The sequence below is a fragment of the Lolium rigidum genome, chromosome 6 (assembly GCF_022539505.1).
Source record: "Lolium rigidum isolate FL_2022 chromosome 6, APGP_CSIRO_Lrig_0.1, whole genome shotgun sequence".
NCBI classification, from domain to species: Eukaryota; Viridiplantae; Streptophyta; class Magnoliopsida; order Poales; family Poaceae; genus Lolium; species Lolium rigidum.
In genome coordinates, this window is record NC_061513.1 from 179,648,149 (window position 1) to 179,673,057 (window position 24,909).

Consider the following 24,909-nt stretch of genomic DNA (forward strand, 5'->3'; position numbering starts at 1 on the left):
GTTGATCCATATGCCTCAACTCATACTTTCCGAATACTTAATCCCACCTTTATAACCACCCATTTACGCGAGTGGCGTTTGATGTAATCAAAGTACCTTTTCGGTATAAGTGATTTACATGATCTCATGGTCGAAAGGACTAGGTAACTATGTATCAAAAGCTTATAGCAAATAACTTAATGACGTGATCTTATGCTACGCTTAATTGGGTGTGTCCATTACATCATTCACATAATGACATAACCTTGTTATTAATAACATCCAATGTTCATGATCATGACTATGATCATCTATTAATCAACAAGCTAGTTATACAAGAGGCTTACTAGGGACTCATTGTTGTTTACATAACACACATGTATCAATGTTTCGGTTAATACAATTATAGCATGGTATATAAACATTTATCATAAACACAAAGATATATAATAACCACTTTATTATTGCCTCTTGGGCATATCTCCAACACTAGTAAGATCAATTGAAGGCCTAGTTTACTTTTCTGCACCTGTAGTTGAGCAATCTTGTGCCTGTATCGTTGAGATTTGCTAGTGTCTCTCGAGTCCATTATAAAATTTTCATCCATATAGTTGCATTGCCACATTTATCGCCTTGTGTGAGTTTCATAGGGTGTTTTCTACGGTCAGCGCTAGAGCTTGTTATTGATGCAAATAGGTAGCCTACCTACAGCCCCACATATATCCTGCTTTGTCGTGTGATTGTTCTTATACCCTTGATATTTGCTTCGCTACATCCGTGCACTAGTCCGTCAATCCAAGTTAAGCAATACTAATTTACTTTGGAGCAGTAAGATTTACCTTTCTTATCAGTTTTGAGTGAGTTGTGAGAGTACCACCAAAGATTTTTGTTTAGTGCACTAACCTACTAATCATGTCTCTTAAGGATGTTGATGTGATGCAGAAAAAGGATCCAGCCTCACCGGTTACTTGGATGGAATATGAGGCACTTCGTGATCATCTGCAACGTGAAATCTGTGGTGCTACTGAAGCATTTGACGCGGATATGCAGAGTGTCAACTTGAAGGTCGATGAAGCTACTGCGACTGTTAAAATAGTCCAAACACAAGTGACGGACCTTCAAGCATCCATACAAATATTAACTCAAGCTGTCGCTGAAATAAGTACTTTTGTACAACCACAACAAAAACCACACCTGGAAGATGAGGACATCAATCAGGGTGATTTTGAGGAAGCAAATGATCCAGCTGGCCGTGAACGTGGTGGTGGCCGTGGTATTGGACGTGGCATTGGTGATGGTCTCCGTGGTCGTGGTTTTATCCCCGTCGGATCCCACCGTGTTCCTCCACAACATGATGATGGTTTGGGTAAGCCAAAATTCTCAATTCTCCACTTTGAAGGAGGTACTGATGTTGAAGAATATCTCTCATGGGAGTTGAAGATTGAGAAACTGTGGGGACTACATGATTATACTGAAGATAGAAAGATCAAGCTTGCTTCTTCAGAATTTGATGGCTATGCATTGCGTTGGTGGGATGGAATTACTCGTGCCCGCGAAGAGGATGAAGAATTTCCTATTCTTTCATGGCGTGAAATGAAGGAAGTTATGCGAGCTCATTTTGTCCCCACTAATTATTTGCGCTCAGTTTATGATAAGTTGATCCAATTGAAATAAGGTACTATGACGGTTGATGCTTATTATATGGAGATGGAGATGCTATTGCAGCGTGCCCGTGTTCGTGAATCTATTGAGATGACATTGCAGCGGTTCCTTCATGGTTTGAAGTATACTATCAAGGGCATTGTTCGTCATCACCAATACACTACTATGAATGGGCTGCTACATCATGCAAGAGAGGCTGAAGCACAGTTAGCGGAAGAAGCGCAAATCAAAGGCCGTGCTACGGGAGCTGGGCGTTACACGCCTCGAGCGCCCCCATCTACGGCACCGGCGCCATCATCGCGTCCCACAACGTTTCCTACTTCATCTAGCAAGCCGATCTCCAATGTGTCCAACACTAAGAAGCCCGAACCTGCTACAAGTACAAGTGGTTCTAGCATGTCTACTGCGCGCAACCGTAATATGAATTGTCATACATGTGGTGGCAAGGGTCAATTCAACAGAGATTGTCCGAACCGCAAAGTAATGTTTATTAATGACAATGATGAGTATGAGACTGGAGATGATGCTGATCCGGATGCTCCAGAAGATGATGATTATGACAGTGATGGTGTAGATGCTTTTCCGTCTGAAGCTCGCACTATTGTTGTGTCACATCGTGCTCTTAATGTGCAGCCAAGTGCATCTACTCAGCGCTGCAATTTGTTCCAAACAAAGACACTAGTTGGTCCTGATAAAGCTTGCAAGGTCATTATTGATAGCGGTAGTTGTCGCAATTTATCAAGCAAGGAGTTGTGTGCCAAGTTGAAACTGAAGTATCTACCGCACCCGCATCCATATTATATTCAGTGGTTGAGTGATAATGGTGAGATGAAAGTAAACCACATGGTGCGTGTTGATTTTGAGATTGGACCGTATAAGGATTCCATTGATTTTGATGTGGTTCCTATGACGGTGTGTCACCTACTATTGGGTCGGCCATGGCTCTATGACCGTTCTGTGCAACACAATGGCCGTGCCAATACATATCACTTGGAGTTCAAGGGCAAGAAAATCAACTTGCAGCCTATGTCACCACAACAAATTGTCAATGAATCTCGTCAGAAAGTTGAAGTGAACTTGGAGGATGCATCCATAGATAGGCGAGAGAACTGTAATGCCGTGAGTGATATAACGAAAAGTGAGAGAGTGAATTCCTTAGTTCTATTAGCCACCAAAGAGGATATGAGAGAGTTTAGTGAGGATCTTACAACTAGGCCTCTTGTGCTTATGTACAAGGGTGAGCTTTTGGTTTATAATGACATGACCCCTATTTCTCTTGGTGTTTCTCATGTTTTGCAGGAATTCAGCGACGTGTTTCCGGAGGAGGTTCCCGCAAGATTGCCACCATTGCGTGGTATTGAGCATCAAATTGACTTGATCCCCGATGCCTCGCTGCCCAATAGGGCGCCATATAGGACAAACCCCGAAGAGACAAAGGAGATACAGAAGCAAGTACAAGCGCTACTCGACAAATGTTATATTCGCATAAGCCTAAGTCCGTGTGCTGTCCCTGTTATTCTAGTTCCTAAGAAAGATGGTACATGGCGCATGTGTGTCGATTGTAGAGCGATAACAACATTACTATTTGATATCGTCATCCTATTCCCCGCTTAGAGGATATGCTAGATGAATTGAGTGGTGCTGTTGTTTTCTCTAAAATTGATTTGCGTAGTGGTTATCATTAAATTAGGATGAAAGAGGGGGATGAATGGAAAACAACCTTTAAAAAAAAATTTGGTTTATATGAGTGGTTAGTGATGCCTTTTGGTTTAACTAATGCTCCTAGTACTTTCATGAGATTGATGAACCATGTTTTGCGTGATTTTATTGGCAAGTTTGTGGTTGTGTACTTTGATAACATATTAATCTACAGCCGCAATGAATCTGATCATACTATGCATATTCGACATGTTTTGCAAGTGTTGCGTGATAATAAACTCTGGTAATCTTGAGAAGTGCACATTTTGCAAAGATAAGGTCATATTTCTGGGTTATGTTGTCTCTAAGCATGGAGTAGAGGTAGATTCATCTAAAATTGAAGCAATTCAAAACTGGCATACTCCCATGAATGTGAGTCAAGTGAGAAGTTTCCATGGCCTTGCTGAGTTTTATAGACGTTTTGTGCCCAATTTTAGCACTATTGTTGCACCTTTGAATGAATTGACTAAAAATGGTGTTGTTTTTGAGTGGGGCGCAGCCCAAGATCATGCATTTGATGAGCTGAAACGTATGTTAACTTCTGCACCGTTGCTTGCACTTCCTGGTTTCAATAAGCAATTTGAGAATGAATGTGATGCTAGTGGTATTGGAATTGGTGGTGTGTTGATGCAAGAGGGTCGCCCAATTGCATATTTTTCTGAGAAACTTTCTGGTGCTAAGTTGAACTATCCTATCTAGAATTGTATGCTTTAATTAGAGTTCTTGAGGTTTGACAACATTATTTATGGCAAAAAGAATTTATCATACATTCTGATCATGAAGCTTTGAAATATCTGAAAGCTCAATCTACATTGCATAGTTGTCTTGCTAAGTGGGTTGAGTTCATTGAGTATTTTCCACACATTATTAAGCATAAGAAGGGAAAAAATAATATTGTTTCTGATGCTCTATCTAGGAAAAATATGCTATTAACTCAACTTGATGTTAAAATTCCTGGATTAGAAGTACTATGTGATTTGTTTGCCACTGATCATGATTTCACTGAACCAAATCGCTTTTGTGCTATTGGTAAAGCATGGGAAAAATATCACATACATGATGGGTTCTTGTTTCAAGCTAACAAACTATGTGTTCCAGAATCGTCTGTGCATTTGCTCTTATTGCAGGAATCACATGTTGGAGGTTTGATGGGTCACTTTGGGCGTGAGAAGACGCTACTCATGCTCGCTGATCACTTCTATTGGCCAAAGATGAGGCGGGATGTGGATAGATATGTGAAGAGATGCATTACTTGCAACAAGTCCAACTCCAAGCTGAAGTCTCACGGTTTGTATACTCCTTTACCGACACCTACTAAACCATGGGAAGATATTAGTATGGACTTTGTGTTGGGTTTGCCGCGTACTAAAAGAGGCCATGATTCTATATTTGTGGTAGTGGATAGATTTTCTAAGATATCACATTTTATTGCCTGCCACAAGAGCGACGATGCATCACATATTGCTAACCTGTTTTTCAGGGAGATTGTACGTCTACATGGAGTCCCGAAGACTATTGTTTCTGATCGTGACGTGAAGTTTATGAGCTACTTCTGGAAGACACTTTGGGGAAAGCTAGGGACAAAGCTACTTTTCAGCACTACTTGTCATCCCCAAACTGATGGTCAAACTGAGGTGGTGAATAGAACCTTATCACAACTATTGCGATCCATGATCAAGAAGAACTTGAAGGAGTGGGAAGATTGTTTGCCGCATGTGGAGTTTGCTTACAATAGGGCGGTACATTCTACCACAGAGCTGTGTCCGTTTGAGGTGGTGTACGGTTTCAAACCATTACTCCACTTGACTTGTTGCCTCTACCCATACATGAGAGAGTCAATATGGAGGCATCAAAGAGGGCAGATTTTGTACGGAAGATACATGTGAAGACTAAAGAGTTGATCGAGAAGAAAGACAAGAACAATGCTGCAAGGGTGAACAAGAAGCGCAAGGAGATGTTGTTCAAGCCTGGTGATATGGTCTGGGTTCATTTTCGCAAGGATAGGTTTTCGAAGCTACGAAAGTCCAAGTTGCTTCCTCGTGGTTCTAGTCCTTACAAAGTGCTTGCAAAGATCAATGATAATGCATACTCTATAGATCTTCCAACTGACGAGTTTAGTGTCAGTAATTCTTTCAGTGTTGCTGATTTGACACCGTATGACGGAGAAGACCTTGGAGCGTCGAGGTCGACGCCTTTTGAAGGGGGGGAAGATGATGAGGACATCCCTACCGAACTACTACCTCCGTCATTGCAAGATGAAGACAATGTTGCTGCGAAGCTCAAGTCCGATGAAGTTAGGATTGGACCCATTACAAGGGCTCGTGCGAAGTGATGTCTACGCACGCTTCTATTCCTGTAGACAGTGTTGGGCCTCCAAGAGCAGAGGTTTGTAGAACAGCAGCAAGTTTCCCTTAAGTGAATCACCCAAGGTTTATCGAACTCAGGGAGGAAGAGGTCAACGATATCCCTCTCAAGCAACCCTGCAATCACGATACAAGAAGTCTCTTGTGTCCCCAACACACCCAATACACTTGTCAGATGTATAGGTGCACTAGTTCGGCGAAGAGATTATGAAATACAAGTAATATGGATGTATATGAGCGGTAATAACAATCTGAATAAAATATGGCAGCGAGTAAACATGCAACAGAACAGTAAATAAACGGGGTTTCGATATTCGGAAACAAGGCCTAGGGATCATACTTTCACTAGTGAACACTCTCAACATTGATCACATAACTGAAACTACTCTACACTCTCTTGTTGGATAACAAACACCATTCATTGTGTAGGGCTACAAGAGCTCCCTCAAGCCGGAGTTAACAAGCTCCACAACATTCAGAGTTCATATTTAAGTAACCTTTAGAGTGCATGATAGACCATTGCAATTTAGACCGAGTACTAACATAGCATGCACACCGTCACCGTCGGAGCTATGAAGGGGGAATAGATCACATCAATACTATCATAGTAATAGTTAACTTCATAATCTACAAGAGATTACAATCATAACTTATACCAAGTACTACATGATGCACACACTGTCAACATTACATCATGGAGGAGGAATAGACTACTTTAATAACATCACTAGAGTAGCACATACATGATATTCAACTAGATCACAAAGCTCATGATCACATAAAGATCACATGGGAGAGAGAGATGAACCACATAGCTACGGTACTGCCCTTAGCCTCGGGGGAGAACTACTCCCTCCTCATCATAGGAGACAGCAGCGGCGATGAAGATGGCGGTGGTGTCGATGGAGATGCCTTCCGGGGGCACTTCCCCGTCCCGACGGTGTGCCGGAACAGAGACTTTTGTCCCCCGAATCTTGGCTTCGCGAGGGCGGTGGCTCTGGAACTTTTCTCGTATCGTGGCTTATTGTGATAGGGTTTTCGCGACGGAGACTTTATATAGGCGGAAGGGCAGCCTCGGAGGAGTCCTGGGGCAGCCAGACCATAGGGGGGCGCCCCCCCTTGGCCGCGCCGCCAGGTGGGGTGGGGCCCCCAGGGCTCCCCTCTGGTCCCTCTCTGGCTCTCTGGAAGCTTCCGTGAAATATAAGACCCTGGGCGTTGATTTCGTCCAATTCCGAGAATATTTCCTTTGTAGGATTTCTGAAACCAAAAACAGCGAGAAAACGGAGCCGGCACTTCGGCATCTTGTTAATAGGTTAGTTCCGGAAAATGCATAATAATGACATAAAGTGTGTATAAAACATGTGAGTATCATCATAAAAGTAGCATGGAACATAAGAAATTATAGATACGTTTGAGACGTATCAAGCATCCCCAAGCTTAGTTCCTACTCGCCCTCGAGTAGGTAAACGATAACAAGGAGAATTTCTGAAGTGACATGCTATCATAATCTTGATCAATACTATTGTAAAGCATATGAGATGAATGCAGTGATTCGAATCAATGGTAAAGACAATGAATAAATAACTGAATCATATAGCAAAGACTCTTCATGAATAGTACTGTCAAGACAAGCATCAATAAGTCTTGCATAAGAGTTAACTCATAAAGCAATAAATTCAAAGTAAAGGCATTGAAACAACACAGAGGAAGATTTAAGTTTCAGCAATTGCTTTCAACTTGTAACATGTATATATCATGGATAATTGTCAACACAAAGTAATATGATGAATGCAAATAAGCAAGTATGTAGGAATCAATGCACAGTTAACACAAGTGTTTGCTTCTAAGATAGAAAGAAGTAGGTAAACTGACTCAACATAAAAGTAGAAGAATGACCCTTCGAAGAGGGAAGCATGGATTGTTATATTTGTGCTAGAGCTTTTATTTTGAAAACAAGAAACAATTTTGTCAACGGTAGTAATAAATCATATGTGTTATGCATAAGACATCCTATAAGTTGCAAGCCTCATGCATAGATTACCAATGGTGCTCGCACCTTGTCCTAATTAGCTTGGATTTACATGAATTATCATTGCATAACATATGTTTCAACCAAGTGTCACAAAGGGGTACCTCTATGTCACCTGTACAAAGGTCCAAGGAGATAGATCGCATTTGATTTCTCGTTTTTGATAAATCTCAACTTGGGACATCCATACCGGGACAACATAGAAAACAGATAATGGACTCCTCTTTAATGCATAAGCATTCAACAACGAATAATATTCTCATAAGAGATTGAGGATTAATGTCCAAACTGAAACTTCCACCATGATTCATGACTTTAGTTAGCGGCCCAATGTTCTTCTCTAACAATATGCATACTCAAACCATTTGATCATGATAAATCACCCTTACTTCAGACAAGACGAACATGCATAGCAACTCACATGATATTCAACAAAGGTGTAATAGTTGATGGCTGATGTCTATGGGAGCTTCTATTCTTGTAGACAGTGTTGGGCCTCCAAGAGCAGAGGTTTGTAGAACAGCAGCAAGTTTCCCTTAAGTGGATTACCCAAGGTTTATCGATCTCAGGGAGGAAGAGGTCAAAGATATCCCTCTCATGCAACCCTGCAACCACAAAGCAAGAAGTCTCTTGTGTCCCCAACACACCTAATAGGTGCACTAGTTCGGCGAAGAGATAGTGAAATACGGGTGGTATGAACAAGTAGTAGCAACAGCACCGGAAAAGTGCTTTGCCCGGGACGATAAACAAGCGATAGTAATGCAGCGGTAGTAACGCGAGTAAAACGAGTAAACAAGCAGCGATAGCGATATTTAGGAACAAGGCCTAGGGATTACACTTTCACTAGTGGACACTCTCAACATTGATCACATAACGAGAATAGATAAATGCATACTCTACACTCTCTTGTTGGATGATGAACACATTGCGTAGGATTACACGAACCCTCAATGCCGGAGTTAACAAGCTCCACAATTCAATGTTCATATTTAAATAACCTTAGAGTGCAAGAAAGATCAACACGACTAAACCAAGTACTAACACAGCATGCACACTTTGTCACCTTCACACTATGTAGGAGGAATAGATCACATCAATACTATCATAGCAATAGTTAACTTCACAATCTACAAGAGATCATGATCATAGCATACGCCAAGTACTAACACGGATGCACACACTTGTCACCATTACACCGTGCGGGAGGAATAAACTACTTTAATAACATCACTAGAGTAGCACATAGAATAGTAGTGATACAAAACACATTGCAATCATAAAGAGATATAAATAAGCACTTCACTACGCCATTCATAACAGTGAGTAAGTATTCTGTGAAATATAGCCTAAGAGACCCACACGGTGCACACACTGTCACCTTTACACACGTGGGACAAGGAGTCTCCGGAGATCACATAAGTAAAAATCTCTTGACTAGCATAATGACATCTAGATTACAAGCATCATCATATGAATCTCAATCATGTAAGACAGCTCATGAGATTATTGTATTGAAGCACATAGGAGAGAGATGAACCACATAGCTACCGGTACAGCCCCGAGCCTCGATGGAGAACTACTCCCTCCTCATGGGAGAAGCAGCGGTGATGAAGATGGCGGTGGAGATGGCAGCGGTGTCGATGGAGAAGCCTTCCGGGGCACTTCCCCGCTCCGGCGGGGTGCGGAACGAGAGACTCCTGTCCCCCGGATCTTGGCTTCGCGATGGCGGCGGCTGCGGAAGGTTTTCCGTATCGTCGTTTTTCGTATCAGGGTTTTCTCGACGGAGGCTTTGAATAGGCGGAAGGGCAGCCTCGGAGGGGGCCTGGGGGGCCCACACCATAGGGCGGCGAGGCCCCCCCTCTGGCCGCGCCAGGGTGTGGTGTGGGGTCCCCAGGGCTTCCCTCTGGCGGCTCTCGAGTGTTCTGGAAGGCTCCGGGAAAAATAGGACCCTGGGTCTTGATTTCGTCCGATTCCGAGAATATTTCGTTACTAGGATTTACGAAACCAAAAACAGCAGAAAACGACAAGCGGCACTTCGGCATCTTGTTAATAGGTTAGTTCCGGAAAATGCACGAATATGACATAAAGTGTGCATAAAACATGTAGGTATCATCAATAATATGGCATAGAACATAAGAAATTATCGATACGTCGGAGACGTATCAAGCATCCCCAAGCTTAGTTACTGCTCGTCCCGAGCGAGTAAAACGATAACAAAGATAATTTCTGAAGTGACATGCCATCATAACCTTGATCATACTATTTGTAAACATATGTAGTGGATGCAGCGATCAAAACAATGGTAATGACATGAGTAAACAAGTGAATCATAAAGAAAAGACTTTTCATGAATAGTACTTCAAGACAAGTGTCAATAAGTCTTACATAAGAGTTAACTCATAAAGCAATAAATCAAAGTAAAGGTATTGAAGCAACACAAAGGAAGATTAAGTTTCAGCGGTTGCTTTCAACTTGTAACATGTATATCTCATGGATAATTGTCAACATAGAGTAATATAACAAGTACAATATGCAAGTATGTATGAATCAATGCACAGTTCACACAAGTGTTTGCTTCTTGAGGTGGAGAGAGATAGGTGAACTGACTCAACATAAAAGTAAAAAGAATGGTCCTTCAAAGAGGAAAGCATCGATTGCTATATTTGTGCTAGAGCTTTTATTTTGAAAACATGAAACAATTTTGTCAACGGTAGTAATAAAGCATATGAGTTATGTAAATTATATCTTACAAGTTGCAAGCCTCATGCATAGTATACTAATAGTGCCCCGCACCTTGTCCTAATTAGCTTGGACTACCGGATCTTTGCAATGCACATGTTTTAACCAAGTGTCACAATGGGGTACCTCCATGTCGCCTGTACAAAGGTCTAAGGAGAAAGCTCGCATTTTGGATTTCTCGCTTTTGATTATTCTCAACTTAGACATCCATACCGGGACAACATGGACAACAGATAATGGACTCCTCTTTAATGCATAAGCATGTGGCAACAATTATTATTCTCATATGAGATTGAGGATATATGTCCAAAACTGAAACTTCCACCATGATTCATGGCTTTAGTTAGCGGCCCAATGTTCTTCTCTAACCATATGCATGCTCCAACCATTAAGGTGGTAGATCTCTCTTACTTCAGACAAGACGGACATGCATAGCAACTCACATGATATTCAACAAAGAATAGTTGATGGCGTCCCCAAAGCATGGTTATCGCACAACAAGCAACTTAATAAGAGATAAAGTGCATACGTACATATTCAATACCACAATAGTTTTTAAGCTATTTGTCCCATGAGCTATATATTGCAAAGGTGAATGATGGAATTTTAAAGGTAGCACTCAAGCAATTTACTTTGGAATGGCGGATGAATACCATGTAGTAGGTAGGTATGGTGGACACAAATGGCATAGTGGTTGGCTCAAGTATTTTGGATGCATGAGAAGTATTCCCTCTCGATACAAGGTTTAGGCTAGCAAGGTTATTTGAAACAAACACAAGGATGAACGGTACAGCAAAACTCACATAAAAGACATATTGTAAACATTATAAGACTCTACACCGTCTTCCTTGTTGTTCAAAACTCAATACTAGATGTTATCTAGACTCTAGAGAAACCAAATATGCAAACCAAATTAGCAAGCTCTAAGTGTTTATTCATTAATGGGTGCAAAGTATATGATGCAAGAGCTTAAACATGAGCACAACAATTGCCAAGTATCAAATTATCCAAGACATTTTAGAATTACTACATGTAGTATTTTCCAATTCCAACCATATAACAATTTAACGAAGAAGAAACTTCGCCATGAATACTATGAGTAGAGCCTAAGGACATACTTGTCCATATGCTACAGCGGAGCGTGTCTCTCTCCCACAAAGTGAATTCTAGGATCCATTTTATTCAAACAAAACAAAAACAAAAATAAACCGACGCTCCAAGCAAAGTGCATAAGATGTGACGGAATAAAAATATAGTTTCGGGGAGGAACCCGATAATGTTGTCGATGAAGAAGGGGATGCCTTGGGCATCCCCAAGCTTAGACGCTTGAGTTTTCTTAGAATATGCAGGGGTGAACCACCGGGGCATCCCCAAGCTTAGAGCTTTCACTCTCCTTGATCATATTGCATCATACTCCTCTCTTGATCCTTGAAAACTTCCTCCACACCAAACTCGAAACAACTCATTAGAGGGTTAGTGCACAATAAAAATTCACATGTTCAGAGGTGGCACAATCATTCTTAACACTTCTGGACATTGCATAAAGCTACTGGACATTAATGGATCAAAGAAATTCATCCAACATAGCAAAAGAGGCAATGCAAAATAAAAGGCAGAATCTGTCAAAACAGAACAGTCCGTAAAGATGGATTTTATTAGGCCACCAGACTTGCTCAAATGAAAATGCTCAAATTGAATGAAAGTTGCGTACATATCTGAGGATCATGCACGTAAATTGGCTTAATTTTCTGAGCTACCTACAGGGAGGTAGACCCAGATTCGTGACAGCAAAGAAATCTGTAACTGCGCAGTAATCCAAATCTAGTACTTACTTTACTATCAAAGACTTTACTTGGCACAACAAAACACAAAACTAAGATAAGGAGAGGTTGCTACAGTAGTAAACAACTTCCAAGACACAAATATAAAACAAAGTACTGTAGCAAAATAACACATGGGTTATCTCCCAAGAAGTTCTTTCTTTATAGCCATTAAGATGGGCTCAGCGAGTTTTAATGATGCACTCGCAAGAAATAGTAGTTGAAGCAAAAGAGAGCATCAAGAAGCAAATCCAAAACATATTTAAGTCTAACATGCTTCCTATGCATAGGAATCTTGTAAATAAACAAGTTCATGAGGAACAAAGTAACAAGCATAGGAAGATAAAACAAGTGTAGCTTCAAAAATTTCAGCACATAGAGAGGCATTTTAGTAACATGAAAATTTCTACAACCATATTTTCCCCTCTCATAATAACTTTCAGTAGCAACATGAGCAAACTCAACAATATAACTATCACATAAAGCATTCTTATCATGAGTCTCATGCATAAAATTATTACTCTCCACATAAGCATAATCAATTTTATTAGTTGTACTGGGAGCAAATTCAACAAAGTAGCTATCATTATTATTCTCATCGAGTGTAGAAGGCATAGTATAATCACAACAAAATTTACTCTCCATAGTAGGTGGCACCAAAAGACCACTATCATCATAATCATCATAAATAGGAGGCAAAGTATCATCAAAGAAAATTTTCTCCTCAATGCTTGGGGGACTAAAAAGATCATGAAAACCAGCTTCCCCAAGCTTAGAACTTTCTATATTATTATCAACAATGGTGTTCAAAGCGTTCATACTAATATTACTACCGGCATGCAAATAAGATTTCATAGGTTTTTTAATTTTCGCATCAAACCATCCATGTCTTAAATCAGGAAATAGAATAAGAAGCTCATTGTTGTCCATTATGCCAAACTAGTGTAAACAAGAAACAAAAAGATGCAATTGCAGGATCTAAAGGAAATAGCTTCGAGCACACACACAACGGCGCCGGAAAAGTACTTTACCGAGACCGGAGTATGAGTGCCTTTTACCTTTCCTCCCCGGCAACGGCGCCGGAAAAGTGCTTGATGTCTACGGGAGCTTCTATTCTTGTAGACAGTGTTGGGCCTCCAAGAGCGAGAGGTTTGTAGAACAGCAGCAAGTTTCCCTTAAGTGGATTACCCAAGGTTTATCGATCTCTGGGAGGAAGAGGTCAAAGATATCCCTCTCATGCAACCCTGCAACCACAAAGCAAGAAGTCTCTTGTGTCCCCAACACACCTAATAGGTGCACTAGTTCGGCGAAGAGATAGTGAAATACAGGTGGTATGAATAAGTAGTAGCAACGGCACCGGAAAAGTGCTTTGCCCGGGACGATAAACAAGCGGTAGTAATGCAGCAGTAGTAACGCGAGTAAAACGAGTAAACAAGCGAGCGATAGCGATATTTAGGAACAAGGCCTAGGGATTACACTTTCACTAGTGGACACTCTCAACATTGATCACATAACAGAATAGATAAATGCATACTCTACACTCTCTTGTTGGATGATGAACACATTGCGTAGGATTACACGAACCCTCAATGCCGGAGTTAACAAGCTCCACAATTCAATGTTCATATTTAAATAACCTTAGAGTGCAAGAAAGATCAACACGACTAAACCAAGTACTAACACGAGCATGCACACTCGTCACCTTCACACTATGTAGGAGGAATAGATCACATCAATACTATCATAGCAATAGTTAACTTCACAATCTACAAGAGATCATGATCATAGCATACGCCAAGTACTAACACGGATGCACACACTTGTCACCATTACACCGTGCGGGAGGAATAAACTACTTTAATAACATCACTAGAGTAGCACATAGAATAGTAGTGATACAAAACACATTGCAATCATAAAGAGATATAAATAAGCACTTCACTACGCCATTCATAACAGTGAGTAAGTATTCGTGAAATATAGCCTAAGAGACCCACACGGTGCACACACTGTCACCTTTACACACGTGGGACAAGGAGTCTCCGGAGATCACATAAGTAAAACTCTCTTGACTAGCATAATGACATCTAGATTACAAGCATCATCATATGAATCTCAATCATGTAAGGCAGCTCATGAGATTATTGTATTGAAGCACATAGGAGAGAGATGAACCACATAGCTACCGGTACTGGCCCGAGCCTCGATGGAGAACTACTCCCTCCTCATGGGAGCAGCGGCGGTGATGAAGATGGCGGTGGAGATGGCAGCGGTGTCGATGGAGAAGCCTTCCGGGGGCACTTCCCCGCTCCGGCAGGGTGCCGGAACAGAGAATCCTGTCCCCCAGATCTTGGCTTCGCGATGGCGGCGGCTCTGGAAGGTTTTCCGTATCGTCGTTTTTCGTATCAGGGTTTTCTCGACGGAGGCTTTGAATAGGCGGAAGGGCAGCCTCGGAGGGGGCCTGGGGGGCCCACACCATAGGGCGGCGGGGCCCCCCCTCTGGCCGCGCCAGGGTGTGGTGTGGGGCCCCCAGGGATTCCCTCTGGCGGCTCTCGAGTGTTCTGGAAGGCTCCGGGAAAAATAGGACCACGGGTCTTGATTTCGTCCGATTCGAGAATATTTCGTTACTAGGATTTCCGAAACCAAAAACAGCAGAAAACAACAACCGGCACTTCGGCATCTTGTTAATAGGTTAGTTCCAGAAAATGCACGAATATGACATAAAGTGTGCATAAAACATGTAGGTATCATCAATAATATGGCATAGAACATAAGAAATTATCGATACGTCGGAGACGTATCAATGGCGTCCCCAGAAACATGGTTACCGCGCAACAAGCAACTTATAAGAAATAAGATACATAGGCTACATATTCAATACCACAATAGTTTTTAAGGCTATTTTCCCATGAGCTATATATTGCAAAGACAAAGAATGGAATTTTAAAGGTAGCACTCAAGTAATTTACTTTGGAATGGCAGAGAAATACCATGTAGTAGGTAGGTATGGTGGACACAAATGTCATAGTTTTTGGCTCAAGGATTTGGATGCACGAGAAGAATTCCTCTCAATACAAGGCTTAGGCTAGCAAGGTTGTTTGAAGCAAACTCAAGTATAAACCGGTACAGCAAAACTTACATAAGAACATATTGCAAGCATTATAAGACTCTACGCTGTCTCCTTGTTGTTCAAACACCTTATCAGAAAATATCTAGACTTTTAGAGAGACCAATCATGCAAACCAAATTTCAACAAGCTCTATGGTAGTTCTTCATTAATAGGTACAAAGTACATGATGCAAGAGCTTAAACATGATCTATTTGAGCACAACAATTGCCAAGTATCAAATTATTCAAGACAATATACCAATTACCACATGAAGCATTTTCTGTTTTCAACCATATAACAACGAACGAAGCAGTTTCAACCTTCGCCATGAACATTAAAAGTAAAGCTAAGAACACCAGTGTTCATATGAAAAAGTGGAGCGTGCCTCTCTCCCACACAAGCATGAATTTATTCAGAGAATGAAAATAACAAAACGAAAATAAAAGCACACATACGCTCCAAGTAAAGCACATAAGATGTGATGGAATAAAAATATAGTTTCACTAGAAGTGACCTGATAAGTTGTCGATGAAGAAGGGGATGTCTTGGGCATCCCCAAGCTTAGATGTTTGAGTCTTCTTGAAATATGCAGGGATGAACCACGGGGGCATCCCCAAGCTTAGACTTTTCACTCTTCTTGATCATATTGTATCATCCTCCTCTCTTGATCCTTGAAAACTTCCTCCACACCAAACTCAAAACAAACTCATTAGAGGGTTAGTGCATAATCAAAAATTCACATATTCAGAGGTGACATAATCATTCTTAACACTTCTGGACATTGCACAAAGCTACTGAAAGTTAATGGAACAAAGAAATCCATCCAACATAGCAAAAGAGGCAATGCAAAATAAAAGGCAGAATCTGGCAAAACAGAACAGTCCGTAAAGACGAATTTTTCTGGGGAACTTAACTTGCTCAGATGAAAAAGCTCAAATTGAATGAAAGTTGCGTACATATCTGAGGATCACGCACGTAAATTGGCAGATTTTTCTGAGTTACCTACAGACGGGGCTGCTAAATTTCGTGACAGCAAGAAATCTGTTTCTGCGCAGTAATCCAAATCTAGTATCAACCTTACTATCGAAGACTTTACTTGGCACAACAATGCAATAAAATAAAGATAAGGAGAGATTGCTACAGTAGTAACAAATTCCAAGACTCAACAAAACAGTAGCAAAATAAAAGCATGGGTTATCTCCCAAGAAGTGCTTTCTTTATAGCCGTTAAGATGGGCTCAACAATTTTAATGATGCCCACATGGAATAAGAGTTGAAGCAAAAAGGGCATCAAAACCAAGTAAGAAACACTTTTAAGTCTAACCCACTTCCTATGAAAAGGAGTCTTGTACACAAATAAATTCATGTAGAACAAAGTGACAAGCATTGGAAGATAAAACACAAGTAACTTCAAAATTTTCAGCATATAGAGAGGTGTTTAAGTACCATGAAAATTTCTACAACCATATTTTCCTCTCTCATAATAATTTCCAGTAGCATCATGAACAAACTCAACAATATAACTATCACATAAAGCATTCTTATCATGAGTCTCATGCATAAAATAATTACTACTCCGAACATAAGCATAGTCATTCTTATTAATTGTAGTGGGAGCAAATTCAACAAAGTAGCTATCATTATTCTCATCATCAAATATAGGAGGCATAGTATAATCATAATAAACTTTATCCTCCATAGTAGGCGGCACCAAAATACCACTATCATTATAATCATCATAAATGGGAGGCAAAGTATCGTCAAAGTAAATTTTCTCCTCCATGCTTGGGGGACTAAAAATATCATGCTCATCAAAACCAGCTTCCCCAAGCTTAAATTCTTCCATAGCATTAGCAACAATGGTGTTCAAAGCATTTATACTAATAACATTGGCATTATCATGCATATAAAGTTCCATAGGTTTTTTAATTTTCTCTTCAAACACCTCATGTCCTAACTCAAGATAAATACTATAAAGATCTCTAATATTTTTGTTGTTTTCCATTAAGCCTAACTAGTGAAAATAAAAACAAGAAACAAAAAGATGCAATTGCAGGATCTCAAGGAAATAGCTTCGAGCACTCACACACCGGCAACAATGCTAGGAAATAGCTTAGTAGTCGGAGGATGTGAATACCTTTTACCTTACCTCCCCGGCAACGGCGCGAGAAAATAGCTTGATGTCTACGCACGCTTCTATTTCTGTAGACAGTGTTGGGCCTCCAAGAGCGGAGGTTTGTAGAACAGCAGCAAGTTTCCCTTAAGTGAATCACCCAAGGTTTATCGAACTCGGGGAGGAAGAGGTCAAAGATATCCCTCTCAAGCAACCCTGCAATCACGATACAAGAAGTCTCTTGTGTCCCCAACACACCCAATACACTTGTCAGATGTATAGGTGCAGTAGTTCGGCGAAAAGATTGTGAAATACAAGTAATATGGATGTATATGAGCGGTAATAACAATCTGAAGAAAATATGGCAGCGAGTAAACATGCAACAGAACAGTAAATAAACGGGGTTTCGATATTCGGAAACAAGGCCTAGGGATCATACTTTCACTAGTGGACACTCTCAACATTGATCACATAACTGAAACTACTCTACACTCTCTTGTTGGATAACAAACACCATTCATTGTGTAGGGCTACAAGAGCTCCCTCAAGCCGGAGTTAACAAGCTCCACAACATTCGGAGTTCATATTCAAGTAACCTTTAGAGTGCATGATAGACCATTGCAATTTAGACCGAGTACTAACATAGCATGCACACCGTCACCGTCAGGCTATGAAAGGGGGAATAGATCGCATCAATACTATCATAGTAATAGTTAACTTCATAATCTACAAGAGATTACAATCATAACTTATACCAAGTACTACATGATGCACACACTGTCAACATTACATCATGGAGGAGGAATAGAATACTTTAATAACATCACTAAAGTAGCACATAGATGATATTCAACTAGATCACAAAGCTCATGATCACATAAAGATCACATGGGAGAGAGAGATGAACCACATAGCTACGGTACAGCCCTTAGCCTCGGGGGAGAACTACTCCCTCCTCATCATAGGAGACAACAGCGGCGATGAAGATGGCGGTGGTGTCGATGGAGATGCCTTCCGGGGGCACTTCCCCGTCCCGGCGGCGTGCCGGAACAGAGACTCCTGTCCCCCGAATCTTGGCTTCGCGATGGCGGCGGCTCTGGAACTTTTCTCGTATCGTGGCTTATTGTGATAGGGTTTTCGCGACGGAGACTTTATATAGGCGGAAGGGCAGCCTCGGAGGAGTCCTGGGGCAGCCAGACCATAGGGGGGGCGCCCCCCCTTGGCTGCGCCGCCAGGTGGGGTGGGGCCCCCAGGGCTCCCCTCTGGTCCCTCTCTGGCTCTCTGGAAGCTTCCGTGAAATATAAGACCATGGGCGTTGATTTCGTCCAATTCCGAGAATATTTCCTTTGTAGGATTTCTGAAACCAAAAACAGCAGAAAACAGGAACTGGCACTTCGGCATCCTGTTAATAGGTTAGTTCCGGAAAATGCATAATAATGACATAAAGTGTGTATAAAACATGTGAGTATCATCATAAAAGTAGCATGGAACATAAGAAATTATAGATACGTTTGAGACGTATCACGAAGCTACTTAAGCAACAAGTGAATTTGCTCCTAAACGATACTTGGATTGATGAGAACTTTATACTACCTAAGTTATTTTACTTATGTATGATCATGTATGAGGAGGGAGCAAGCATCGCACGAGGAGGAGATGAGCAGACATGGTGTTGGACGTGAAGACATTCCAGAGATGCGTGAGGGAGGAGAGGGAGGCATGCACAAAACAAGATGAATTCAAAAACAGTTCTCATTCGGTTTGGACATACAAAAGTGATGATTTTGAAACAGACGTCGTTTCTTGATACGAACTCCGAATCAAGCAAATGAGCACTCGTTGGAAAGATAATTTCAAGGGCTTTCCAATGAGTATGCCACCAGCACTGCCAGCCAAGGAGGGGCGGCACTGCCGGCCCTGCAAGGGCAGCACTGCCGGCCAGAGCACCCCGGCATTGCCGGCCGTGACACCCCGGCACTGCCAGCCACCCCGGCACTGCCGGCCTTGTCCGTTTTTGACGCAGTTTTGGCCGAACTTGTTTCAGGTCGGTTTGTATCGAACTATTTCGACCCCTGGTCGTCCTGGACGCCTATATAAGCCCCAGGGACGCCCCCAAATTAGGTTTTAGACCACGTTTAAAATAAACTCTAGTTCATAATTGTTTGCTATGCAAAACTATTGATACCCCAGTCTCCAATTCGTTTCGATCTGGAGTTTTATGCTACTGAAAGTTTGTGTGATCTGCTGTTCCATTGAGGATTAGAAGATTGCAATTTACCGCTTCGTGGTCGGCGGCTACGTACGCAAGTGTGTGGAGTTGCGAATATCTTGCAGGGTTGAGAGCTGTTGCATTGGCGACAGGAATCAATCGAGAGACTTCGTCGACGTCATACAAGTTATCATCCACTTATCATCGTATTCATCCGCTATATTCATCGTGTGTTTATCACCATCGACCTCGCTTACTGAGAAGATCGGGCAACCCTTATCACATATACTGGTGCGTTGTGATTTGTTACAAACAAGAGTGGTTAACAACACCACTCTTCAGAGCAGATGTACCATATCTTGGAATGCTTCCATGCAGGATTGCGGCAGGCCAAGCAACACCACCATGCTGCCGTCCCGCGCGTCGCGCATAAACATGACCACCTCCCCGCGCGGCAGCTCCGCTGGGCCACACTGCGCCGCCTCGCCCCACCCGAAGTCCGCCGTGTGGAACCCCAGACGGTTCCACGCCGTCACCAGCGTCGTCGCCGTCATCGACGGCGCCCGTGCCCTGGCGACCTCGATGTGGTCGATGGCGGAACGGACGAACGCGTCGTCCGTGCGCCCGATGGCGTCCTGGACCGACCTTGCCGCCTCGGACACCGGCGCGGCGAGGAGGTCGCCAGCGGCCGACACGCAGCAAGCGAAGACGACGGCGTTCCCGCAGAAGCCACGGGGCAGCGGCGGGTCGACGCGCTGCCTGACGTCGACGGCAAACATGAGCCTGCTCCTCTGCTCTGGCCGCATCCTCATGGCGCGGGCGGTCGCTCGCCAGACGAACGCCGTCAGCGCGACAAAGGTCGAGCGCGCGGCGGTCTGCCGCTTCAGCCGCGCGAGCCTGGCGGCGTCGATGGTGAAGGCCCGGTGCACGCGCGGTTCGTCGCGGAGGTCGGCGAGGTCGGACACGTCCTCCATCTCGGCGAACTCCTCGTGCGGGAAGGCGACCGTGGGGCTCGTCCTGGCGCGCAGCACGGTGCGGTCGAGGAAAGGTGGCGCGGAGAGGGGCACGCCGCGGGCCGTCTCGGCCCAGGAGCGGAGGAACTCCGCCGCGGCGACGCCATCCGCCAGGCAGTGGTTCATGGCGAGCCCGAGCACGAAGCCGCCGCACCTGAACCTGGTGAGCTGCACGGTCAGCAGAGGCGCCTTCTCCTCCGAGCTACCACGGACGACGAACACGAGCTGCGCCTGAACCGCGGCGTCGGGCGCTTTGACGACGTCCCCGATCTCCTCGAGCTCGCAGTCGGCGTCCGCCACCACGAACGGCACGCCGCGGCGGTCGTTGCGCACGGAGAGCCTCCCATCGTCGGCGCTGACGACCAGGCTGCCCTCGAACGGATAGTAGTGCACGAGCACCCTGCCAAGGGCGGCCATGATCGACGCGGCCGCGTCGTCGCCTGCGGGCCTCTCGACGGACGGGCTGAAGACGTGAACGGTCTTCATGAGCACGGCCACATTCTGGTCGAGGTTGGAGAGGTAGTAGTACTCTTCTTCGTCGGCAGCGGCCGGGGCAGCAGCGTGCACGAGCACCGGCTCCGACCTCCTCACCCTCATGGTCTGCCTTCCCTCCCTCCACAGGTAGCGCGTTCTTTGTGATGTCAGTGAGTCTTGCTTACAATGCAAACTTGGTCTATATAAATCAGAGCTTCAAGAGACATACAGTATTTACGTACAGAACAAGAACGAAAATTTGACGATTTGCTCACCGTTCCAAAAGGTGAAGGTCAGCTAGTTAGCTTGGACCATTAATTTCCTTGGTTATCTTTACCATTTCTGACCACTGACTCCTGTAACCAAACCTTCGCCCCTTCAGGCACAGGTTGCTCAAAGAGATATTCATTCCATTCGCCCCACTCATTTTATATTCATGTATAAATTCTGCCTGTAAGACAGGCACAAACTGTCTGAACAAGATTGGGAAATAAACAAAAATGCCACAGTTAAACTTGGCCAGCTGAACCAACAATCTCTACTGCTGCGAGCTCTGCACTTTCGCCTTGAGCGCCTCAATGACCGCTGAGAAGTCATGGTCAGCGAGGCCGAGCGATTTCGCAACCTTGTACAGCTCATTCGCAGCGGCAGCTGTAGGAATGGACTGCGACACCGATTCTGCCAGGGCCAGCGCCAGCCTCAGATCCTGTCACGCATGAGCAAAGTTTTTTCCTCAGAGCCAGAATCAGTCGAGGTGCAAAAATGGCAATGTCTGTTTCAGTGCTGTATACACCGAACGTGTGAAGCGAGCAGGCGCTACCTTCTGCTGATGTTTCAGGGGAAATGCCGTAGGGTATGCAGCTTTAACCATGGAAGGGCCCTTCAGGGAGAACATGGGGGCATTGATAGCGCCTTGAGAAATAACCTGTTGGAGGAAAAGAGCATCCTGGGTTAGATTTCTTGTTAGGGCATTTCAGGCTTTCTTCTTTTTGTTTCAGTAGAGCTACCTCGACGACGGTATTCGGGTCTAACCCAACTTTTTCACTAAGGAGTAGCCCTTCTGCAAAGGAGACCATCATGCTGCAGTGTTTCACCACAGGGATCAGGTGAAAAAGAAGGGGATCCAAAGTTTTGATAATCTCCATACGACACAGCAAATATGATTTCAGATAAAATGAGGTTTCATCTTACCTCCCCATGACCATATTAACCACGAGCTTCATTGTTGCGCCGTTCCCGACATCCCCAAGATAAAATCTTGACTGGTTTCAGAGTAAGGAAACGTAAGCACATAGCCTGATCAGCATGAGGTACCAAATTCAAGTGCTAATTTCTGACGAGAGATGTTAACCTTGCCCATGACATCAAGTAGGGGTGCCACTCTCTTGTACAAGGATTCATCACCTTGGGAGACGACATTGACAGTTTATCAGGTAATGAGATCCAAAAGGGTTTCACCAGCTACATGTTCTTAACTATCAAGCATGGTGACAGATATTTTACCTGCGGTAAGAAAGATCAGCAGTCCATCTTCCGCTGGTTTTTTCGAGCCTGAAACTGGAGCCTACTGAAAAGTCATCAAGTGAGCACAGGACCAACAGTACAAGCACTCAAATTACATTACCAGTGACACACTCTGCAAGAAAGTCAGAAATTCGATACAAAAAGTATACACGCAACAACAGGGGCCAAACACTACCTCAAGAAAAGATGCCCCGGTACTCGTAATATGTTTGCCGATTAACTTAGATGTTGCATCGTCGACCGTCGACACATCAACATAACTATGACAGGCAAGCAAGAGAAACTATGAGCGGAACATTGACAACATATCTATGACAGACAGCCATGGTGATATCGACTTCCACTTCTGCTGTTCTGCATATACTCTCAGCTTTCTGTTCATTTTTCTCCAGCACAATTGGTTACCACTTACCCTTTACCTGGGGCCATCCCTTCTGCGGCTCCATTGGTCCCGCATGCAACCTCAGCCTGTGGAAGAAACCGTTTATAGACATGATTAGATCAGTCATCGCGCTGAGCCTTCATGAATAGAAGACAGGCGACAAGAACTCTGAAAGGAAAAAAGTTGTACCGCGCTTTCTGGATCAGCAAGCATCGCAAAGGTCACATCGCAAGATGATGCAACTCCGGCAGGTGAAGATTCAAACCTGTAGGAAGCCATTCTCTTGTATGAGCATCAATTGGAGTGCTGCACACATCCTTTGTTACATAGGAGTACAATACTGTCTCAACTTGGGTTGTAATAGACTAGTACAATTGACAACAAATTCCCAAAAGTCACAACAGTTTTGAGTGGAGTTCACTATTTGGGAAACGTAATACTTTCAAAAGAAAGTAGAAAACGATAAGGTACTCAGAGCGAAAATGTAACTTGTGTTAAATAGTGAACATGTCAGAGTTTTATAGCATGATCCAGTTTCAATAATGAGGTGCTGTGGTTTCGGCCGTTCCACAAGCTTCAGACTTGAGACTTGAGACTTGAGAATACTACGAATATAGGTAAGGCAATCGCTGAGGTAGTTGTTTTGGAAGTGGCATACATTTCGTAAGTAAAAGATGGTTATATTTGAGATCAGACATACTTGGCACCGAGGCTGAGAAGAGGATCACACTTGCTCTCGGTCCTGTTCCAAACAGTAACATCATAACTGCAAATCACCATGAGATAACTCAAACACCAGCCATGGGTCGTGACCACAGTACAAGCATAAGCATAGAACCACAGAGTTGATCACCACGAAATTCTAGAGAAACTACTAATCCATCCCGATGAAAAATGTACTTAAATTTTTTTCGTGTGCCCTCTGTCCCAACCCCAAGACAAGAAATTCGCAAAAAAAAAAAAAAAAACCAAGATAAGAAGATAAGGTACTGAAGGTAAAACTGTCTGTCAGCAACAAGAAGGAAAGCAACTGTCGGCGGAAGGAAATGGGGGAATCACCCAGCCTTGATGAGGTTTGATGCCATGGGGGCGCCCATGATCCCGAGGCCCAAGAATCCCACCTTTCCCTGGAATCCCACCTCTCCAGCAGCATCTGCGAGGCACGAACAATCTGTTAATTACATTGGATCATTCAGTACGCAGCTGCGTCTCCTGTTGGGGGGAAAGGGCTTTGATGGAACCCAAGAACGAAGGCAGCACCTGACGAGGAGGCGGAGGCGGAGCAGGACACGAGGAGGCGGGATCCTCGGCGCAGGGGCAGCGCGAGCCTGGGGCAGAGGAGGAAGGCCGCGGCCATGGTTGGTGAAGCGGGATAAGATTTGAGCTACGGAACGACGAAGCTGCTGGTGGTCGCGGATTCGCGGTGGCAAAATGGCGATGTGGGTGCGAGCACGACGATCCACCCGACCCGAGCCCTGGTGCAGTCATGCGTCAGTGCGTACTGGTCCTAGGCCATGTTTGTTTGGGCTGCCGCCTTGCCAGTGAGCTGTGAAAAAGAAGGTGTGAGGGTGAGAAGCAGAGATTTGATGTTTGGCCGGAGTGTTTTTAATAACGGCTGTTGTTAGTATGAAGGATAAAATATTTGAAATAATCCTGAAGTTTAAAAAAGTTGTATAACTGTTAATTTGACATGAATTAGTTAATTCTGATTGTTTATAACATTATTATCATGCTTAAGGGTTAATTTTGACATGTTCATATTAAATATAAAATATCGCATATATTTAAAGATAATA

The 24,909-nt window shown here is 43.5% G+C and overlaps 2 protein-coding genes across 2 annotated transcripts; both read right to left on the bottom strand.

Moving 5' to 3' along the window:
* Positions 1–20,058: 20,058 nt before the first annotated feature.
* LOC124665866 (fatty alcohol:caffeoyl-CoA acyltransferase-like) lies at positions 20,059–21,510 on the bottom strand. The gene has a single exon (XM_047203228.1). It carries the CDS (start codon positions 21,328–21,330, stop codon positions 20,059–20,061), a length of 1,272 nt encoding a protein of 423 aa, XP_047059184.1. The 5' UTR covers positions 21,331–21,510.
* Positions 21,511–21,609: 99 nt separating this feature from the next.
* LOC124665867 (glyoxylate/succinic semialdehyde reductase 2, chloroplastic) lies at positions 21,610–24,595 on the bottom strand. The gene is made up of 12 exons (XM_047203229.1): positions 24,374–24,595; positions 24,173–24,266; positions 23,814–23,879; positions 23,303–23,378; positions 23,144–23,199; positions 22,907–22,991; positions 22,711–22,771; positions 22,559–22,611; positions 22,399–22,469; positions 22,215–22,287; positions 22,028–22,132; positions 21,610–21,913 (listed from the first exon to the last, which is right to left on the bottom strand). Exons 1-12 carry the CDS (start codon positions 24,468–24,470, stop codon positions 21,746–21,748), a joined length of 1,005 nt encoding a protein of 334 aa, XP_047059185.1. The 5' UTR covers positions 24,471–24,595; the 3' UTR covers positions 21,610–21,745.
* Positions 24,596–24,909: the final 314 nt, after the last annotated feature.

Bases quoted from the DNA above. Each gene is read 5' to 3' on its own strand.
- LOC124665867 (XM_047203229.1), bottom strand. From the start codon at position 24,470: ATGGCCGCGGCCTTCCTCCTCTGCCCCAGGCTCGCGCTGCCCCTGCGC. The intron at 23,379-23,813 runs GTATGTCTGATC...GGCTTCCTACAG, and splicing joins CTTCTCAGCCTCGGTGCCAA to GTTTGAATCTTCACCTGCCG. The intron at 23,200-23,302 runs GTACAACTTTTT...TTTCTTCCACAG, and splicing joins TTGCTGATCCAGAAAGCGCG to GCTGAGGTTGCATGCGGGAC.
- LOC124665866 (XM_047203228.1), bottom strand. From the start codon at position 21,330: ATGAGGGTGAGGAGGTCGGAGCCGGTGCTCGTGCACGCTGCTGCCCCG.